This window comes from Furipterus horrens, unplaced genomic scaffold, assembly GCF_987537825.1.
Source record: "Furipterus horrens unplaced genomic scaffold, mFurHor1.1.pri manual_scaffold_6, whole genome shotgun sequence".
NCBI classification, from domain to species: domain Eukaryota; kingdom Metazoa; phylum Chordata; class Mammalia; order Chiroptera; family Furipteridae; genus Furipterus; species Furipterus horrens.
The window spans coordinates 182,414,003-182,432,444 of NW_028327176.1; the positions used below are offsets into that span (position 1 = coordinate 182,414,003).

General features: G+C 45.0%; 1 protein-coding gene across 2 annotated transcripts in view; it reads left to right on the forward strand.

Moving 5' to 3' along the window:
* PLEKHG1 (pleckstrin homology and RhoGEF domain containing G1) overlaps positions 1 to 18,442 on the forward strand; it is a 128,881-nt gene that overhangs the window by 98,318 nt on the left and 12,121 nt on the right. For both annotated transcript variants that reach the window (XM_090279976.1, XM_090279975.1), the window contains exons 7-14: positions 3,211 to 3,342; positions 5,146 to 5,328; positions 5,420 to 5,515; positions 5,691 to 5,777; positions 11,273 to 11,306; positions 13,286 to 13,363; positions 14,924 to 14,962; positions 16,773 to 16,795. In XM_090279976.1, coding sequence (XP_090136102.1) covers positions 3,211 to 3,342; positions 5,146 to 5,328; positions 5,420 to 5,515; positions 5,691 to 5,777; positions 11,273 to 11,306; positions 13,286 to 13,363; positions 14,924 to 14,962; positions 16,773 to 16,795 — 672 coding nt within the window. The remainder of the gene's footprint in view (positions 1 to 3,210; positions 3,343 to 5,145; positions 5,329 to 5,419; positions 5,516 to 5,690; positions 5,778 to 11,272; positions 11,307 to 13,285; positions 13,364 to 14,923; positions 14,963 to 16,772; positions 16,796 to 18,442) is intronic.

The window sequence follows — 18,442 nt, forward strand, 5'->3', positions numbered from 1 at the left end:
GGAGCTATCATCTTAATGAAAAACAGGTTTTTTATGTTTTATTTTATTTCCACGAGCCCAGATTCAGTAGGCAGTTGGGAGGGAGAGCGATTTGTCACAGATCGGCTTTTGTAGGAGCAAAGAGAAGGGGCTGAAAGGGGAGGAGACAGGTGAGCCGTGTGATGAATGATCTCTGAGCTGGGCTTAGCATCGCTTCAGGGTATCTTTTCTTTATGTCGTTTCCCACTATTTGGGCCAAATTCAAGGAGGCTTCAGCAACAAAGGTAGATGCAGCACTCATATTCTCATTTCTTATCATCTAAGGAAGTGGATAAAAATGGGGGAAAAGTTTTGTTGAACGTAACTTTCATTCTGTAGGTAGGATTGGATGGCCTGTGCAATAGGAGAAAGACAGTATAGCACAGTGGTTAGGGGCTGGGCTCCGGGCAAGGCTGCCTGGGTTCCAATCCTATAAATCGTCCATGTGCACTGTGGCTCACAGGCAATCAAAAATAATAATAATAATGAAATTAAAATAATAAATAAATAATAGAAAAGGGATTTTAATCCAGAGTTCCTCTCTGTATCAACATGTCTTTTTAAATGATTTCAGGTTTCTAAGTTGGACAGTCATTCCAGGATTGCTCAGTTCACAAACATTTAAACTTTTCAGAACCTTTACATTACAAGTTTACCAGAAGTTTCTCAGCTTTGTCTGTTTACCTAGGTGGCTCATCTTTGGAAAACCTTGTGTCCTGTGAAGACACATCAAGGATAGCATTTTAACTGTTAAATTGATACTAACAGCTTTTTAGGTTAGTGGGATTAATTTGCTAAATCACTGTCCAAATAATTCTTAAATAAATAATACCTGTCGCAAGATTGATCACTGCTGGACTCTGCTAATATGACATCTAAGACTAGTATGTCCCAATGATCTCTTAAGAATGGCCTTCTAGGCAGTAAGAAAGAAGCGTCTAAGGTCTCAGTGGCATAAGCATGTCAGGTATAGCAAGTCGTGATCCTTATGAAAAGTTAATTGATAGGAAAATCAGCCCTTACTCTCTAAATTAAGAGCTAGTGTCTTAGTCAGTCTGGGTTGATAACAAAGTACCATAGACTTGGTGGCTTCAGCAAAAACGTTTATTTCTCACGGTTTCTGGGAGCCCAAAATCAGGGGGCTGCATGGTTGTGTTCCGGTGAGAGCCCCTCTCTGGGCTGCAGACTTGACATCTCCTTGTTTTCTTGCCTGAATTAAAGAAGCAAGAGAGTTCCCAGGGGTCTCTTCTCTAAGGGCACTGACCCTGTAAGAGCTCCACCCACTTGACCTAATCACCCCCCAAAAACCAGCACATTAAGGGTTAGGATTTCAACATATGAATTTGGGGGCAGACACAGTCAGTCTATAACAGATGGTAATGAAGAAAAAGGGAAGAACAGTGGTTAGATTAATCTAAAACTAACTTCTGGTTGCCTTTGAAGTATTTTCGCTTTTATTGTTTATTTAGAGTGTTCCTTCTATGTTATTCACATCACTTCAAAGTTGTGAAGCCATCCATGAAGATCCCCACAAGAATACACTCTGTACTCCTGAGTCTGTTGATGAACAGGATTACCTTTCAGACTAAAATAAGAAATTAGTACTTCTTTAACTTTACTGTTGATCTTTTTAAAAATACTTTTTTTATCCTCACCCAAGGATATGGATTTTTTAAAATTGATTTTAAGAGAGAGAGGAAGGGGGAAGAAAGAGAAACATTAACCAGTTGCCTCCCATATGCGCCCCAACTGGGGATTGAACCTGCAGCCTTTTGGTGCATGGGATGATGCTCCAACTAACTGAGCCAACCAGCCAGGGCTTTGCTGTTGATCTTGAGCTTACCTGGGAGTTGTTAGTTTGGTGATACAGTTTTATAGGCCCTTTCTGAGCGTGAAAGAAAATGCAAATTCCCTTCCAGTTTCTAACTGGATAGAAAACTTGAACACTCAGTAAAAGTAAAGATTTATAAAGTATGACTATAAAATAATAGAGCTAATCTTCATATGTTATACCATAAGATTCAACCTCCCTTCTTTAGCTTAATGAATATGCATGAGGAATGTCACGGAAATGATCTAATGGACTATAATATCTTCTTATTGTTTTACATAGTTACATTTACATTGTTTTTGTTTTAAGAAGAGATAGCTTCGATTTAATGAGCCTTTATTGAGAACCCAGCTCTCTGGTGGGCACTGTTGTGAAAATAAAGGGTTAAAGGAACTCTGCAATAGTCCCTGTCCTTACACTCTGGAGGATTCCAGGGACATGTGTCTTGTATCCTGGAAGAATTAGAGCAGAGATTGCATCCCTTTCTCCTCTCCCTGGGATCGTGGAACCCCAGTGCAAGGCTAAGTGTGAGTGCTTGAACCAGGAGACCTTCCTCCACACCCTGAAGGATGTTCTTTGGTGGGCTTCATTTGGGCTTTACAGCCTTGACTACATGAACATGCACTTGCTATAGAGGTGTGTGTGGTTTTGTTTTTTTTTAAATAATGTCTATTCTATTTTCAAGTCTGTTATGCATTAAGTCCTGTTTGAGACATTCTCCTTTCTGTGGGAGAAAAATAGTAAGTCCATTTTCCATCTCGTAGGAGTGAGAGCCGTATTACCATGGCCACCAGTAAGCTCAGAAATCTCCAACTATAATATGTATTCTTATGTCTATTATAATAACTATACTATCTCTCTGAGGCTCGATGACCGGTATGCAGGTTTTAGTCTCTTTGTCATGAACTCCTAACCCACTTCTATTTTTCCCAGCTCCATTTTCTTTCCTCTCCTACCATTTTGTTGTAGGTGTTTCTGGTAAGTTATCTCAACATCTTAAAGAATGATGGTGGTGTCCTGGCTGCTGTGGCTCAGAGGGGTGAGCACCAGCCTGCAAACCAAAAGGTCGCCGGTTCGATTCCCAGTCAGGGCACATGCCTGGGTTGTGGGCCAGGTCCCCAGTTGGGAGCACACAAGAGGCAACCACACACTGATCTATCTCTCCCTCTCTTTCTCCCTCTGTTCCCCTCTCTCTAAAAATAAATAACTAAAATATTTTTTTGAAAAAAGAAATGTTAGAAAAAGAATGATAGTGGTGTGTAAGTAAATAAGCCAAAATAAAATATGAGGAAATCACCATTTGTTTCATTCAGTAAATGGGGAACACATAGAAAACAGCTAGTTTTTTTTTTCCCCCCAAGGAAATAGAAAATCACCTTGACAAGGACACAGAGGGCTATGACGTGGTGCTTGATGCTATAGACACGATGCAGCGCGTCGCCTGGCACATCAATGACATGAAGCGGAAACATGAGCACGCAGTCCGGCTGCAGGTGAGCCCCCGAGATGGCTGCGCCCGGTGGTGCTGCCGGTGCTCAGACTTCTTACCTTTTCCTAAATCAAATATTCAAGCTGCTCGAGGATGGCACTTCCTTCATGGCCTTCATCGGAGTCCTGCAGAAAAAGCAGGACACCAATAATGCCAATCGATGTTTGATGTGGTCTTTAAGAGAAAGTCCCCTGGTCACTTTTAAACCAGTAGTTTTCGCATAGCCCCTGCCATGACCCAAGTTAAAATTTTGAGTCTCCGAAGGCCTTATGTCAATTACAAAGAAGTAATTCTTGTTGAAAGCAACTTTCTCTAAGCTGTTTAAAGGAATTTTGTCTTGTTTGTTAACTTCTCTTACTCTGTCATTTGTTCATGCAAAGTCACAAAGTGGCATACGTGTGGTATTGGGACAGGGGGCTCAGAGGAAGGAGAGCTAAATCTGGAGCCAGGTCCTTTGCATTTCATTTGGGATGAGTCCCACTGCTTCATTTTAGATTCCTCACTTTTAAAATAAGACAGACGAGGGCTTGCTAAGGTTCCATCCAGCACCAACATTTTGAGCCTTAAATCCCTGAAAACTCTGATAGATGCTGAGCCTGTGGTCATGTCCTGGGCATCTCAGAAGATAGATTCTGTTTAAAAACAAAAGGTCATGTGGGCCCAGGGGTTAATGCCAGGCTCCGGGTTGTCCCTAGAGTGAGACATAAAAGCCCAGTGTGACTTCAGGTCCGGCAGAACACCTATGCCTGACGCAGGAATAAAAGATACATTATTTGGTCCATAATTGCAAACAAAATTCTAGGTTTCATTGATACGGAGCCAGAGTGTGATATGATGCAATTGACTATTGAAAATCAAAGGAAGGCAATGTTCTAATCTCCCAGGCCATGTCTGTTTTTTGTAGCAGGAAGAAAAGGTTTTAAGCTTTATCATTAAAATGTTTTGCTGACCTGATGTCAGACATAGTGTCTGTTGCATTTCCAAAAATGGCTAAATGACTGGTGTTTCATACCTTACAAATCTGTTTGGCATTCTGAAGACACTGCTAAATCAGCCTCTGGCTCAGACTCGTCCCCACTCCTAGCCATTTCCACTTTCCACCAAAGAAGTGTCCTTTGGTTGTCTTGTAGCTGCTTAATTAGATACTGTTTATGAACATTTTCATTTTTCAAAGTCATAAATTCAGCTTCCTTAAAAAATATTGATACGGAGGTACTGTAAATCCCAAAGAAACTTCAAAGTCATGTTATCAATTTATATTTATCAGGTTCCATTCAAAACACAGTGAAGAAATGTTCAATTCTTTTCTCTAAGTGGGATTAATATCAGGAAATTTCTGACATAATGTATCTTGTATGATTTTCCACAGACTTTAGTTTTGAGATACTGATATGTGGTATGGACTTCAGTTTCTGGAAGAAGTTATCCAGGTCAATAGCTCTGAAGGCTTTTGTTCAGAAGACGGGGCGAGAAAGTCAAGGGCAGGATGCCTATCTGAGAAGGTCACATACCAATGGCCTCTTTACGTAGCCAGCTATAGGAGGGGGATTATCTAGGAATGGAAATAAGTAATGGGCAACTCAGCAACTAACCACTTGATTCACTTCTGTTAACTCTTAAATGACCCTGCCCATAAATGTAGATTAATGTCATGGATCATAGACACCATAGATTCCGCATAGATCCATTGGACCCTGTCATAAGTATTTAGATGCCGTTCTTGATGCTCAAGAAAGGGGCCACCGTGTCCTCGCCACCTTGCCTCCCCACCTCCTGTGTCATCACATGAAACGTTCATTTTTTGCAGGAGATACAGAGTTTGCTCACTAACTGGAAGGGGCCAGACCTGACCAGCTATGGGGAACTGGTGCTCGAAGGAACCTTCCGCCTCCAGCGGGCCAAGAATGAGCGGACCCTCTTCCTCTTTGACAAGCTGCTTCTCATCACAAAGAAGAGAGACGACACGTTTACATACAAAGCTCACATCCTGGTAGGTCCGAATGTTGGTCACGGGCAAGGACTTCAGTGGCCTGTCGCGTCCTCTTCCACGCAAGCTCACCCTATCTCTGTTCTCCGCTCAGTGTGGCAACCTCATGCTGGTGGAAGTGATCCCCAAGGAGCCTCTCAGCTTCAGCGTCTTCCACTACAAGAACCCCAAGCTGCAGCACACAGTTCAGGTAAGGGCCGGGTCCCCGCCTGCCTGCAGGGCCCAGTCTCCCTGTGCCAGGCAGCCTTTCTAGAGCTTTCTGGCCACACGGTGTGTTTTCCATCCTGTCAGAGGGTTAGGGGAGCGCCAGAATCGGTGGTGGTGGAGGTGGGACTTGTCTGACTGTCCAAATCTCCTTCTTGTAGGCAAAGTCGCAGCAAGACAAACGCCTTTGGGTTCTGCACCTGAAGAGGCTGATCCTGGAGAATCATGCGGCCAAGATTCCAGCAAAGGTAAGACCACGAGGCCGACAAACAGCAACATGTAAGGAAACTCGGGTCCCAGAGAGAGAGGCAGCCTGGCAGAAATAAACACTCTCCTTCAACATAAAAGAAAGTGGAGAGGATCCATCAGACACTGACTCAACCAGCCATTTACACTGCGAGGGTTCACATATAGGGAGAGGTTTCTTTTTAAATAATTACTGTTGTTGTTGTTGTTCCTCTGGGGCTTGAAAGAAGGAAAAATAAGGAAAAGACTACAAGTAAGTTTCTAGAGCACGAATGGAAAATAAAGAGAGTTAGGAGAATCATCCAAAGGTGTACCAGGGACCTCCGGTGCATGAAGCTGGCTTAGTGCGTGGGAACCCAGACCCAGACTCAGCCAGGACAGGACGTGTAGACCCGGGAGCTAGCCCGACATTGCTGAACTATTTGCTAAACGTGATGAATTAATAAAGGTATAAACCAAGTGTTGTGGAAGAGGAAAGTGTTCGATTACAGTTGAGTGGGGAGAGGAAGGAAAATGCCTTTCAGTGTTTTGAAGGATGAGGATGAGGAATATCTTTATTAAGTGGAGGAAATGGAAAAGGAAAACCAAGCTGAGGGAACAGTATAGACAAAACTAAGATGGAAGGGCTGAGTCCTCGGGAGATGGAGTTGGAGGTGAGGCTGGAGAAGTGGAAGGCTGTCGGCTGGGCTGCGAAGGGCTTTGACCCCACACAACCAAGGCGTCTGGGTCGTGTTGATGGTGGGAAACTCCGGAAGGCTTTGGAAGAACGGTATGGCACGGTTTGCCCCGTGTTCCGAGAGCGTAACTTTGGGAAGTGTGACAGTGAGTGGGAGGAGTGGGACTGGAGGCAGGAGAGGAATTAATAAGCCACCACAATAGTCTAGAAAAGAGACGAGGGGCACTGCCAGGGAGCCACAGCATATGGGGTGGGGTGGGGAGCAGAGGCAGAAGGAACAGAGTTTTGTCCACTCAGCGCATGAGGAGATGGAGAAATAAAAGTCAAGGATGAGTCAGGAGTTGGGCCAAGAGGATGGTGCTGTGGTTTCCAAGATAGGCTGCAAAGGGGAGGAGCCGGTGGGGCGGGAGCAAGAAGGCAGAGCACGGATACGTGTGCAGGGGTAGGTCCACTACAGGTGGAAATTCAGGCCTTGGAAGCTGTGGACCTGGAGGCTCTCCCCACCCAGACTACGTACAGCCCTGGGAATTGATAGGCGAGCCCAGCCAAACGTCTAAAGGAAGAACCCTTGGGAATCCCAATATCTAAGTCACCTGCAGCACGGTGGGGGCTTTGGAGGACGACCAAAGAAGGGTAGCAATGAGGGAGTAAGAAAACCACGCAGAAAGGTATGGTAGCCAAGGAAGGAAAGGATCTCCAAGAGAGGGAGCGAAGTAACAGCCTGCAATGCTGCAGAGGTCAAAACAGATCTGGACAGAAAAGTAGATATCAGCTTTGTCCGCTAAGGGACAAGGGAGGGATTGTAGTGGGTTGAAGAGAAACTGAGTGTGGGCTTTTCTTTTTTAAACAGAGCTCAGAAAAGACAAAAGGTGGTAGTTTGAGGAGAGGTAAAATCAAAGCAAGACACTTTTTGTGGGTGAGGGATGCCAGGGACATAAGTCAACAGAGGGGAAGAAGACAGGGAGACAGGAGGAGGGAAGGACAAGAGGAGGGATGCTCCTTGGAGTGTGACCCTGGGGATGTGGCAGGAGGGGACCAAAAGCACAGGTCTAGGCGTCCGTTTTGGAAAGGGTCAGAAACATCTTTCCTGGGCTGAGAGAGAAGACAGATGAGGGAGGATAGAGAGGCGTTGAGGTGCATCTGAAGGAAGATCAAGGGTTCGATGTCACTGAAGTCAGTGGTAATGTCATCTCCTGGACGAGGGAAGCAAAGATGGGGTTGAACGTGGGAAGGTTGAGAACACTTGTTGAAGAAAATGGTCCAGCCTGTCAGTCAGGACAACTATAATAACCTGTGAAAGGGCATCCACAACCCAGCCGAAGCTGGCCACGATGAACCCGCGGGGTGGGGCCGTTTTCCAATCTACTCAGCAACTCAGAAGCTAGTGTTGAGGAACCACGGTGCACGTGGGTTCCCCCAAGGTGGGGATTGGTGAGAGGGAAGGTTCACAGGACCGGTGCGGTGCTCATCAGCACCCATGGCAGCAACTGAACAGGATTTCCAGGCTGAGCAGAGCGTGAAACCAGGTAGGAAAATAGGCACGGGGCGGGGGGGTGCGTGGTCTTGTACAGTCAGAGAACTGGTTCAGCAGGAGTTAGAGGCGGGGAGGTGGAATACAGAGATCTGGAGGTGGAGAAGGAAGCTGCTGTGGAGGTAGGGCAGCTCTGCGTGACAGGAGGTCCTGGGGGCAGCTGTGACTGGGCGCTGCTGCTCCGGAGTGGAGGAAAAGGTCACCAGGGATGGTGTGGCAGGGAGCTGGGGTCGGGGTGGAGCGTGGACGGTGAAGTGGTCCGTGCTGGGGCGGGGAGGAGTGAAGCGGGGCCGAGAGGGGGATGATGATCATGAGAGTAGAACTGGATGGGAAATGAGGAGAACTGAGATTTCTCAGACACGAGCGTCTATGCGGCTCCTTGTGTATTTCGAAAAGCATTTGCAGCACCTTCTCTGGGGCTGTCAGCCATGGTTTGGTGCCCAGGAAATGAATGTGCCACGGGTGTGTGCTTCCACTGAGGCGTGAGTCTCATTTCATCAGGTGTTTCGAGATGGCAGGGAGTTCATGCGGAGAGGTGACGGCATTTTCTTCTGGGGTAGTCACTTGTTGGCTGGCCTGGGCCTCGGAGTGCCCTTCTGAGCAATGGCGGAGTGTCTTTGATATGCCCCACCTCTTGTTTACCTGTCTGCTGGAGATTCAGAACTACCAAAGGGATTCTAAGAGGCAATTATAGGTCATTACCAAACAAGACTAGCCTACATACCTGTCCTCCTCCTCCCACGCCAGGTGTGTGTATTCCAGGCAGTTTTCCCTGTATGTGTTAAAATGGTCACCGTAGAATTGGACTTCTTAGCCAACTTCCTGGTCCCTTTAGAATCTAATGCTTTTCGGCTACACCTCCTTGAACACACATGCACTGTGCTAAGTACTTCATATTCTTATTTCACGCTGTGTAAAACGCCTTCTGAGAAAGGCCTTAATTCTCCCCACTTCAGAGAAATCAAAACAGAGAGGCTCAGCGACTTGAAGCAAATGGCCCAAGTTTATACGGCTAGGACATGGTCTGTCTGGCCCCAGAGAGCCAGCCTTCACTGCTTGGTTTCCAGTGGCAATGAAAACACACTTATTTAATATACTTTATCCACTGGAAAACCCTGGCTGGTTTGGCTCAGTGGATTGAGCGTCGGCCTGCGAGCTAAGTGTCGCTGGTTCGATCTTCCAGTCAGGGCACATCAGAGAAGGAAAACTCTGACTCCAAAAAACCTCCGCTGCCTTGCGGCATACCTCTTCAGGGGAAAGGCTAAGGGAGTAAACCCCGACAGAAAATCCGGAGCCGGAGTCCCTAAGGCGGTTTGACGTTGTAGTCAACACCGGCAACTCTTGCGGCGCACCTGAAGCCAAGCTGTATTGACTCCGTCTTTCCCTTGGACCCTTCAGCTGCGAAGAGAGGGGGGGTCTGCTGCATGGGCAACAGCAGACCCTCCATATCACCCTGCCCGGGCTCTGTAGCTTCAGCTTCACTGGAGAGGACACTCCAGCGACATCGCAAGATGTCGATTCAACACGGAGGAGACAGATACCGTGTCACTCCCGAGTTGGACTGCACAGCCATTCTCGGCGGTGCAGATAGACTCTTAAGAAGCTACACCATCGTCTCTCGAGACGGACGGCTGCCGACGGATCCACTGGAATGTTATAATAATTTTCTAGCTTATTTAAGCAGATTATTAATTTGGATTTTCACTTCTTTTCTTGATTATTTCTTAATTTTTTTTTCTTAAATCTATCAAAATATATTTATTCCTATTGAAGAAAGGAAATGCATAATGGAGAATTTTTTAAATAATCAGAAAATGCACTCTCGGTCTTAATAATGCTAACACAGCGGTAGTTCTTCCTAACCTCCCGCCAGTCCTTTAATTTAGTGATGGTCGCTGGCTGCCTCCTAGTGGAAAATATGGGAATAGCACTTTGAAGTCAAGTTTATAGATGCCTGAAAGTTTCTTGGAAATATTTAGTCATGTGGCCTGTTCACATACGTGGTGTGTAAGCTAACTCTTAGCCGGATGAACTGAGAATAAAGGCAAAGGTAGAGACTTTGCCATTTTATATATTCACATGGTTCTGTAAATGCACTTCACAGAAATTGAACTAACTGAATCAAGGCTTCCTTTTTACCCATTCTGTTAAACAAAATGATTACTTCTTAGTCTAAATATTTTTACTGTGATGTCACAGATTGTGGCAAAAAACAAGTAAAATAACTCCTAAAGTTATTTTTAGCATAATGTTTGTAGGTTCAGTTTCATTACCCTTGAAAAATGAAAATTACATTGAAGAAGCAAGAAAGGCTACCCAACCTAATATTTTTCTTTTTTTAATCCTTGAGCAGTTAGGGTAATTATCTTATCTTTTCATGTTCCCCAAAACATTAATAACATAGGACAACAATAACAATTTTTAAAAGCCTCAAAGCATTAAACTCCAGAAGGCTGAGGTTGAGGTGGGGAAAACTATGTGGAGAGGAAGTGAAAGTCAAGATTATCAGGCCCCTTCCCTGGGGAGGAGTTGCATGCCTACCTTTTGGTTCTAGGAGCAGCTCTGGAAGGTAGGTCCTGAGACTGCCTTGGGATGAGGAGAGCACCCAGCTCGTTAAGTGCCAGAGCAGGGGTCACAAACCAGGTCCTTCAGAGCCCTTCCCCCACACCACAGCCCTGTCCCCCTTTCTGGGAGATTCTAGGGTGCACACAAAAGATGGGAGGTGCGGGGGGCTGTAGGGAGCCAGGAGAGTTCGCTGGTGATATTCTCCTAGCATTTGGAAGGAGGAAAACAGAAAACTCCCTGCAGCCCTTCTGAAGGGACATGGGAAGACGAGTTGCGCAGATGGTTCGGTGGATGGGGGTTGAGTCAGTAATTCAGGGTTGGGTAGCAGGAATCTACATTTTATAATAAGCTGACCCACAGACAGTAAGGACCAGCGAGGTTTTGGAACTGTGTGGTGTACTGTTTCCTAGTTCTTCTCTCCCTTCACTCCTCTTCCCACCTCTCTCTCTCTCTCTCTCTCTCTCTCTCTCTCTCCCCCCCCCTCCGCCCGCCCCCCTCCCGTTGCACAGCATCTACTCCCCCACATGGGGGCACTCATTTGTTTAAATCCCTTGAATTATATGTTTATGCCTAAAAGAAGGAAGGAGTTTATTTAAAAGCTTTTCAAAAGCCACTTTGGGATGGGACAAGACCCATATTAGGATCGGTAGTTTAAAGCAGACATCCCCTCAAAAAAGGTAATTGCAATTATAGCTACACTTTCTCTCTTTCTTTCTTTCTTTCAGGCCAAACAAGCAATACTTGAAATGGATGCCATTCGTAAGTTTGGTTTTCTTCACAGAATTTGAAATTTCATTTTCTGCTTGTCTCTATCACAGTTTTCTATCTTAAAGTTTATAACAATGTCAATCATAAGGAGCAGCTCTCTACTCCCTGTAGAGAGAGAGAGTTGGCAGACAGTAACACCTCTTCCTGACACGTGGATTTGTTTCTACATTGATTCGTCCTGCTTCTGTCTGTGACTCACCTGACAGCTGGCCACATGGCCAGGTCTCTGTGTCAACAAACAATATAAGATAGCTTCCAGGGTCAAGTCCTAACCCACTTCCACCTCCACCTCCACCACCAATTAAGGCCTCACAGCCCACTTCCCATCTCGCCCCACCCACGGAACACCTGCGTTGATTATCTGACAGCAGCGTGATAACTACATAGTTACCGGTTTTCCTGATAACAGCACAAATTTCCAAGTTACAACTGCCCCACCTATGTTTCTAGGATTATAAAAGCAGGCAGAGAATAAAAATAAGTGAGAGGTCTTTTCTATAAAATAAGACCTTGTTACCTCCCAGATGAAGTGGAATAAAGAGAGAAACAATGACTTGAAAGGCTGACAGCCAGGTCTGACAAATGTTTACTTAAAACTTTCCAAATAGCTTACTTTTGAGGACTCTTTCCCCAAGTGCACACACTGGCTCACTTACCCTCCAACCTACTGGTTGTTAACTCGCCAGAAGAACAAAGAAACATTCCTGAAGGAGAAAGATGAGCATCTCTGCCACGGTGGCTGGGAGTCCCTGTTTAACATCCACGAGAGTCTGAGGAATGATCCCCACAGAGTGCTAGGCTCACTGCCACATGGTCTCTAAATCCCCACATTTTACTCAGTGGAAACCTCTAACATTATTATTTTAATAAAACCACTGTGAAAAGAAGGCAAGGTCAGGGATAACGAGGGGAGAGTTCGGAGGAAGGCTGGAGGAAGAGGTGGATCTGGAGAGGTCAGCTCTTATTGTGATGGGTTCCATGCATGCAATGCAATTATTTACTTATTCCCAGGATCTGGGCAAGCTCTTGGGCACCATTAAGATTTTATGGTGCACAGAATCATTTCAAGCCACAAATTGGTGCCACATGTCTCTCTTCTGGGCCCTGGACAAGGCCAGAGCAGCCCGGCCTAGGAAAGTAACCTTATTTGCCCTACGCTGACTTTGGACTTGGCTGAGTGTGAACAGAGTAGACAAGTCCATTGGACCAAAGGACCTCATTTATGTAACTTTGCCACTCACACTGGAGAAGTGTACGTGATCTTTATAACCCTTGGAACTCTCTTGAACTTTACATGCCTTTGAAGAGCATTAACCCTGATTGAAGAACAACCGGTTTACAGGCCCGTCCTTAAATTGTTACCCTCAGGCCTCAGCGTGCAGGTGGTCACTGAATATGCCCCAGCGCTTTAGGATTAGACCAGATTTCCTTAACCGAAAGTCCGTGTACCCCTCAGACAGGGTAGAAAGACAAACAAATCAAATGAAAACCACTTTCTGATAAGAGAACCTAAAGCATTCATCAAATGTTCAAAGGAGCAAAGTCTAGACAAGTTAATTATGAGCCGCCAAACTGGAGGGCAGCTCCCATAGGGGCAGGAAGTACCTGCTGTCCTCCACCATCCTGGGCACAAAGGCCCCAAGAAATTCTCCAGGCAGTTTTACCTTGTCAGGACCTCTGCTGTGGCCCATCACCACCATGTGTCAGGGGCTTTGTGACAAGTTCAGCCACATGGAGTTTTGTACTAATGGCATTTTCTGACCTCTGGGATCATAATGACAGTAGGAAATGAGAGAGAGAGAGCTTAGCTTGCTAACACGCTCCTAGAATTCCAACGTAAACCAAGTCCTGGGATGCATATTCAACTTCAGTTACGGAAGAAGAAATATTGTGTCTGAGAAAGAGAATAAATGCATAGGTATCCCAGACAACCCGTACCCAGGTTCTGAGGCTTGTGGTCGTCTTTGCAGATTACCCCGGCTTCTGTTACAGCCCTGAGGGGGAGACAAGAGCCCTTTCCACGCCGTACCGGCCGAGGAGAAAATCTGGTAAGTCAAACGTTGGAATCAAGATTAATAAGTATGGGGAACTAGCAAAGAAAGTCCCTTTCAATCTGACAAACAGGAGTTTTCTTTCTGGTTTGGGGGCTCACAACCAGTCGGAGTACAATTGAGGCAGCATTAAGATGGGGCTCCCAGGCTCTTGTTCTAAAACTGTTTTCTACTTAATTCTCTTTTCCAGTGACTGTAACACATATTAATCAAGTAATTTTGTTTTGCATAGCATTTTACCACGAGCACACATGTACTTGAACCCTACTTACTGTCACCAGTGAAAAAAATTGTATCCTATAAATGACACATGGCACAGATTATTCAACCTTAAAATTTTAACACACAGTTGCTGAACCAGACCTCAGATTATTATTTTTTCATTTGAATCACTATTGCGTAAACTCCCCAATCTGTGCTAAGAACTGGAATGCAAGAGTAAATAATACACATGATTCCTGCTCGCAAGGAGTTCGTAGTCTAGTGGGAAAGTCAATAAGAGGTGACTAGATACCAGTCCGTATGGAGAGCTGTGGTAGAGGTTGGATGGAAGGAAGCGTGGGGAGTCACAGGAGAGGTTAGCCCTCTGGGAAGGAGAGAGTGGACTTCAGAGAGCAGAGAACCAGCGCTCCCAGGGGGAATCTAGGGGCTGAGGAGGCAGATGGGGAGGGAGTAGCACATGCTGAGGCCCAGAGACCCGAGGCAGCATGTCTCAGATGGGACATCTGCTGCCAGGTGCTCTGACTGGCTGAATGCGGGGTGGAGCTGGGGCGGAAGTGGGCACAGTGAGAGGAAGAGCCACATGCTGCAGGTCAGAGAGGGGCCTGACCATGGAAGGCAGTAGGCCACGCCGAGGGTTGGAACTCGATCCTGCAAACCACGGAAGGGTGTCAAGCAGTGAAATACTTGCCTTTTGCAAACAGAATTCTGGCTCGATACGGGAAACGTAGTTGGCAGGGAGACCAGGCAGGAAGTGGTCCCTCTAGTCTGGGTGAGAGACGGCAAAGGCTGGATGAAAACAGTAGTGACTGGGGTGGCCCACTACTGGGATCCCCCAAGACGGATGGATGAAAACAGGAGAACTGTCCTGGGCAATAACTTGGGACGCTGTTGTCAGTGACAAGCAAGATAAGAGACACAGATGAAGGAGCAGACGTGCGGGGAGACTGGTGAGCCTAGGTTGGGACATGCTGCATTTGCAGGGTCTGTGGGAACCCTGAGGAAACGTCAGATTGGCGGTTGGTGTCTGAAGTCTGAGGCTTGGGACGGGGGTCCAGCATAAGAATACAGCTTATAGGTTAAAGCTAACGAAGTTGCTGTCCTAGTTGCTGGCACTCTGTTTTGTGACTCCTGATTGCACAGCTTAATGTCTATCTTATAGTTTTGATGACGTGAATGTCTCAGTGCTAAGTGTCTCTAAGCAATGGGAATTTAGGTAAATCTGATGGAAATTTTCTAGAGCGGAATTACTTTGCCCATAAACTAATAATTTATTTACACAGGAAAAAACTCTTGATTTGGTTTTGCAAATGATGCTGGGCTTATTTTTTCTTTCAGAACCTTCCTCAAGATCACACAAAGTTTTAAAGAGCAGTGGTAAGTCCTAAAATACCCTTTCTTTTTCATTCTTGTTGATGATGTTCACCAAGTCAAACCATACACACACAAAAAAGCACCAAATGAATTACAGATTGACAGATTGATTAACTTCTATGGGGAGGGGGGTGGCAAAAAATCCGGAATTTATTTATAATAAATAGTGTATTTATTCTTAAAGTTTCACTTCAGTCACCTTCAAAGGACTCTCCATTGGATGCAGTAAACCTATTGAGATGGTTTTTCCGCTGCTCAAAACAGTTTTTGAACTCACTGATTTTGATGCCTTTCAGTGTTTCCACCAGTGTTTGTTTCCCCTGTTCCGCAAGGCAAAATGTTTCCCTTTGAGGATTTTTTTCATCTGGGGATATTGGGTCAATAGGGAGGGTGGAGCATGGGGTCATGCCATTTGGGGTCAAAAACTGCTGAATGCTGAGCACAGTGTGGGCAGGTGTGCTCATAAATCTCCCGTCATGAAATGGGCAAGTGCGTTGAAAGAGTCTTCAGAAAAATTAATTGAAGCCAAATGCAGCCTCTCACAACAACACCAGCTGGTGCACTGATGCAGACGGGTTCCTAGAACACTCACCTAGCAGGGGACGCCTGTACTACAAGGGACCCACCCTCCAGAAGATAATTCTGGATTTTGGAGGGTTCCCCCCTCATATACGTAAAAGTTCCCCATTATAAAATGCAAAGTCAAATGACATAAAATGTGTGCAGTATAATTCACAGGCATAAAAGGATTAATATCCATATTATAAAAAGAAATCCTGTATATCAAGAGAGAGAGAAAGGACCCTTTTTAAAAAGGCAGACAATGTAATTCGGCAGTTTCACAGAAGAAACGCAAACTGCCAATAAAATTTATAAATGGTTACCCATGTAAGTAAGAAAAGTCATACATTTAATTGAGATAAATGGAGGAAAGCCATAAGCTTGACCAAAAGATATAGAAAAACAGGCACTTTGAAACTCTTGGCATGTAAATTTCTGCAGCCTTTTTGGAGCAAAATGTGGTCACATCCCTTTACATTTCAAACGCAGCTGTCAAAAAGAAGGAAGCGTGTCTCTATTTACTGCCAAGAGTGTCCACAGATATTTAGCAGGAAATACAATGTTGCATATTGCAGCTTTATTTTAAAAACAAAAACTGTGCTTTGTTGTGGGCTGAGGGCAGTGGGTAGGGACCTGGAAAGATGAACATCAAACTCTGAAGTTCAGTTACCTCCGCTGGCTGGGATTTGTGAAAAGGGTTTGATCACTTTTTACTTTATATGCTTCTGTAATTGAGCAATTTTTAAAGATGAAATGCACATAAATAAGGTGCCTTTGAGAGTCTCTGTAAGGATTTGGGTCTATAAATCTGTCCCCAGAATTCCAGGTGTACTACTCCTTAGCACAGTGCCAGCATGACCCTGTCGATAAATGCTGTATCTCTCTGTAGTAACCAATCAAATGTTTTTAAAATGAACAGAAACGTAGTCTTATGTTTAAATGATTTTCATGGCTAAGGCCATGTCGAGCTTTTTCAGGTAATACAAGTGGTGGGGGGCGCTTTTGAAACTTACTAACATGAATTGGTCCATTGCTCTCCGAGATTAAGGAGAGTAACACTCAGGTGGACGTAGATGGTGCCACGCGTAAAACCAAGGTCATTGGGAGGCAGTTTCTGAAAAGTAGGCTCAAGGGCCCAGAAGCCTCTTGGGCTTTCACTATGAATAGTAAATCTTATAAACCATGAGTGCTTAATATGCATACCTACTTTTAATCCACAAACTTAAAAAAAAAATTTTTTTATTTTTTTCAGGAACAGCACAAGACATCCAAAAGGTAAGCACTTTTATGTTTCTTATTTTGAAACATTTATTTGTATAGGTACCCTTATAGGTCTCATCCCCAGCCCGTGTTCCAAGTGTAAACAATTAGTTTACATTTTGAAATAGAGTTAGGTGAGGACTCACCCTTATTATCGGCTCTCTCCCCTGCTTCATCTCTCAGAGCTCTCAGGCAACACTTCCTTCACCCCTGCTCCCCGCCTCTTAGAAGCTTTAAGGTTGCCGTGGGATGTTAATAGCTGTGGACCCTAGCATGGTCCCGCCCACGTTGCCCTGTGCCTCTGCACATGTAGGACCGAGGGGCATGCATCCTGAGCATCACTCCCTTCTCCAAGCATTAGCCTTCAGGCACAAAGATTCCCTACTAAGAATAGGGTGCTCTTGGTGGTGGAAGAGGTGGGATCCTATGTCATCTCATGAAATTTCGCTATAACAAGTTTTGATTTTTCTTCCTCTGATAAACGGTTGGGGGCAGTGGGTAAAAACGGTATGCTCCACTGGAAGCTGTATATCCGAATTTATGACTTAGCATCCTGACCGAACGGAGTAAACCACGCCTAGAATGGCTCCTGAATGCCTCAATGAATGATTCTTAGGAAACTGATTGTGACTTCCTGTTTACTGTTCTTTATCTATAAGGATGTAACTGTGAAACTCACATGCACCACCCTTAGCATAGGGCCAGCGTGACCCTGTTAGTAATGCTATAACTTTCGGTTAGATCCAGTTAAGCATCTAAAAATCAATATAGTCTTATCTCCAAGTGATTTGCTTAAAATTAGGGCATGTAGGCTTTCTTCAAGTAGTGTTTATTTTTGTTTGGAAGTATTTAAAGCTTATCAACCCTAATCAGTTGATTGTCCTGAATTATGACATGGGATTTTGATTTTTTTTTAACCTAGTTTGTTTTCATAAACAAATGCTGTGGGGTGTGCCCAGATCTGTAAGGCAGCAAACTGAGATGGGACCAAGCCTGCTGCCCCCCCCCCCCGGGGTGGGGGATTGCACTATTAGTCCTAGAGATACAATCTCAGGAGCTTCTTGGAAAATTTCTACAACAGCGGTCAGGCCCAGTCTATATGGGGAATAGCTAAATCCTATAAAATCTGAAGGCAAGAAAGAAATGAAGCACCAATGTACTTTTGCTTAGTGGTCAAATTCCATCTCCTAATAGTAACGAACGCATATACTAAATGCAAGGAGAACAGATTTACTGATGAGTAAAGGGTTCATAACAGGATGTAGTCCTTAATAATATCCTATTTCTCCTAGACTGTATATTCCAATGCCGTGTGTGTGTGTGTGTATATACACACACATATATATACACACATGCACACACACATATATGCGTATATACATATACGTATATATATAGAACCCTGGCTGGTGTGGCTCAGTGGATTGAGCGTCGGCCTGCGAGCTAAGTGTCGCTGGTTCGATCTTCCAGTCAGGGCACATCAGAGAAGGAAAACTGACTCCAAAAAACCTCCGCTGCCTTGCGGCATACCTCTTCAGGGGAAAGGCTAAGGGAGTAAACCCCGACAGAAAATCCGGAGCCGGAGTCCCTAAGGCGGTTTGACGTTGTAGTCAACACCGGCAACTCTTGCGGCGCACCTGAAGCCAAGCTGTATTGACTCCG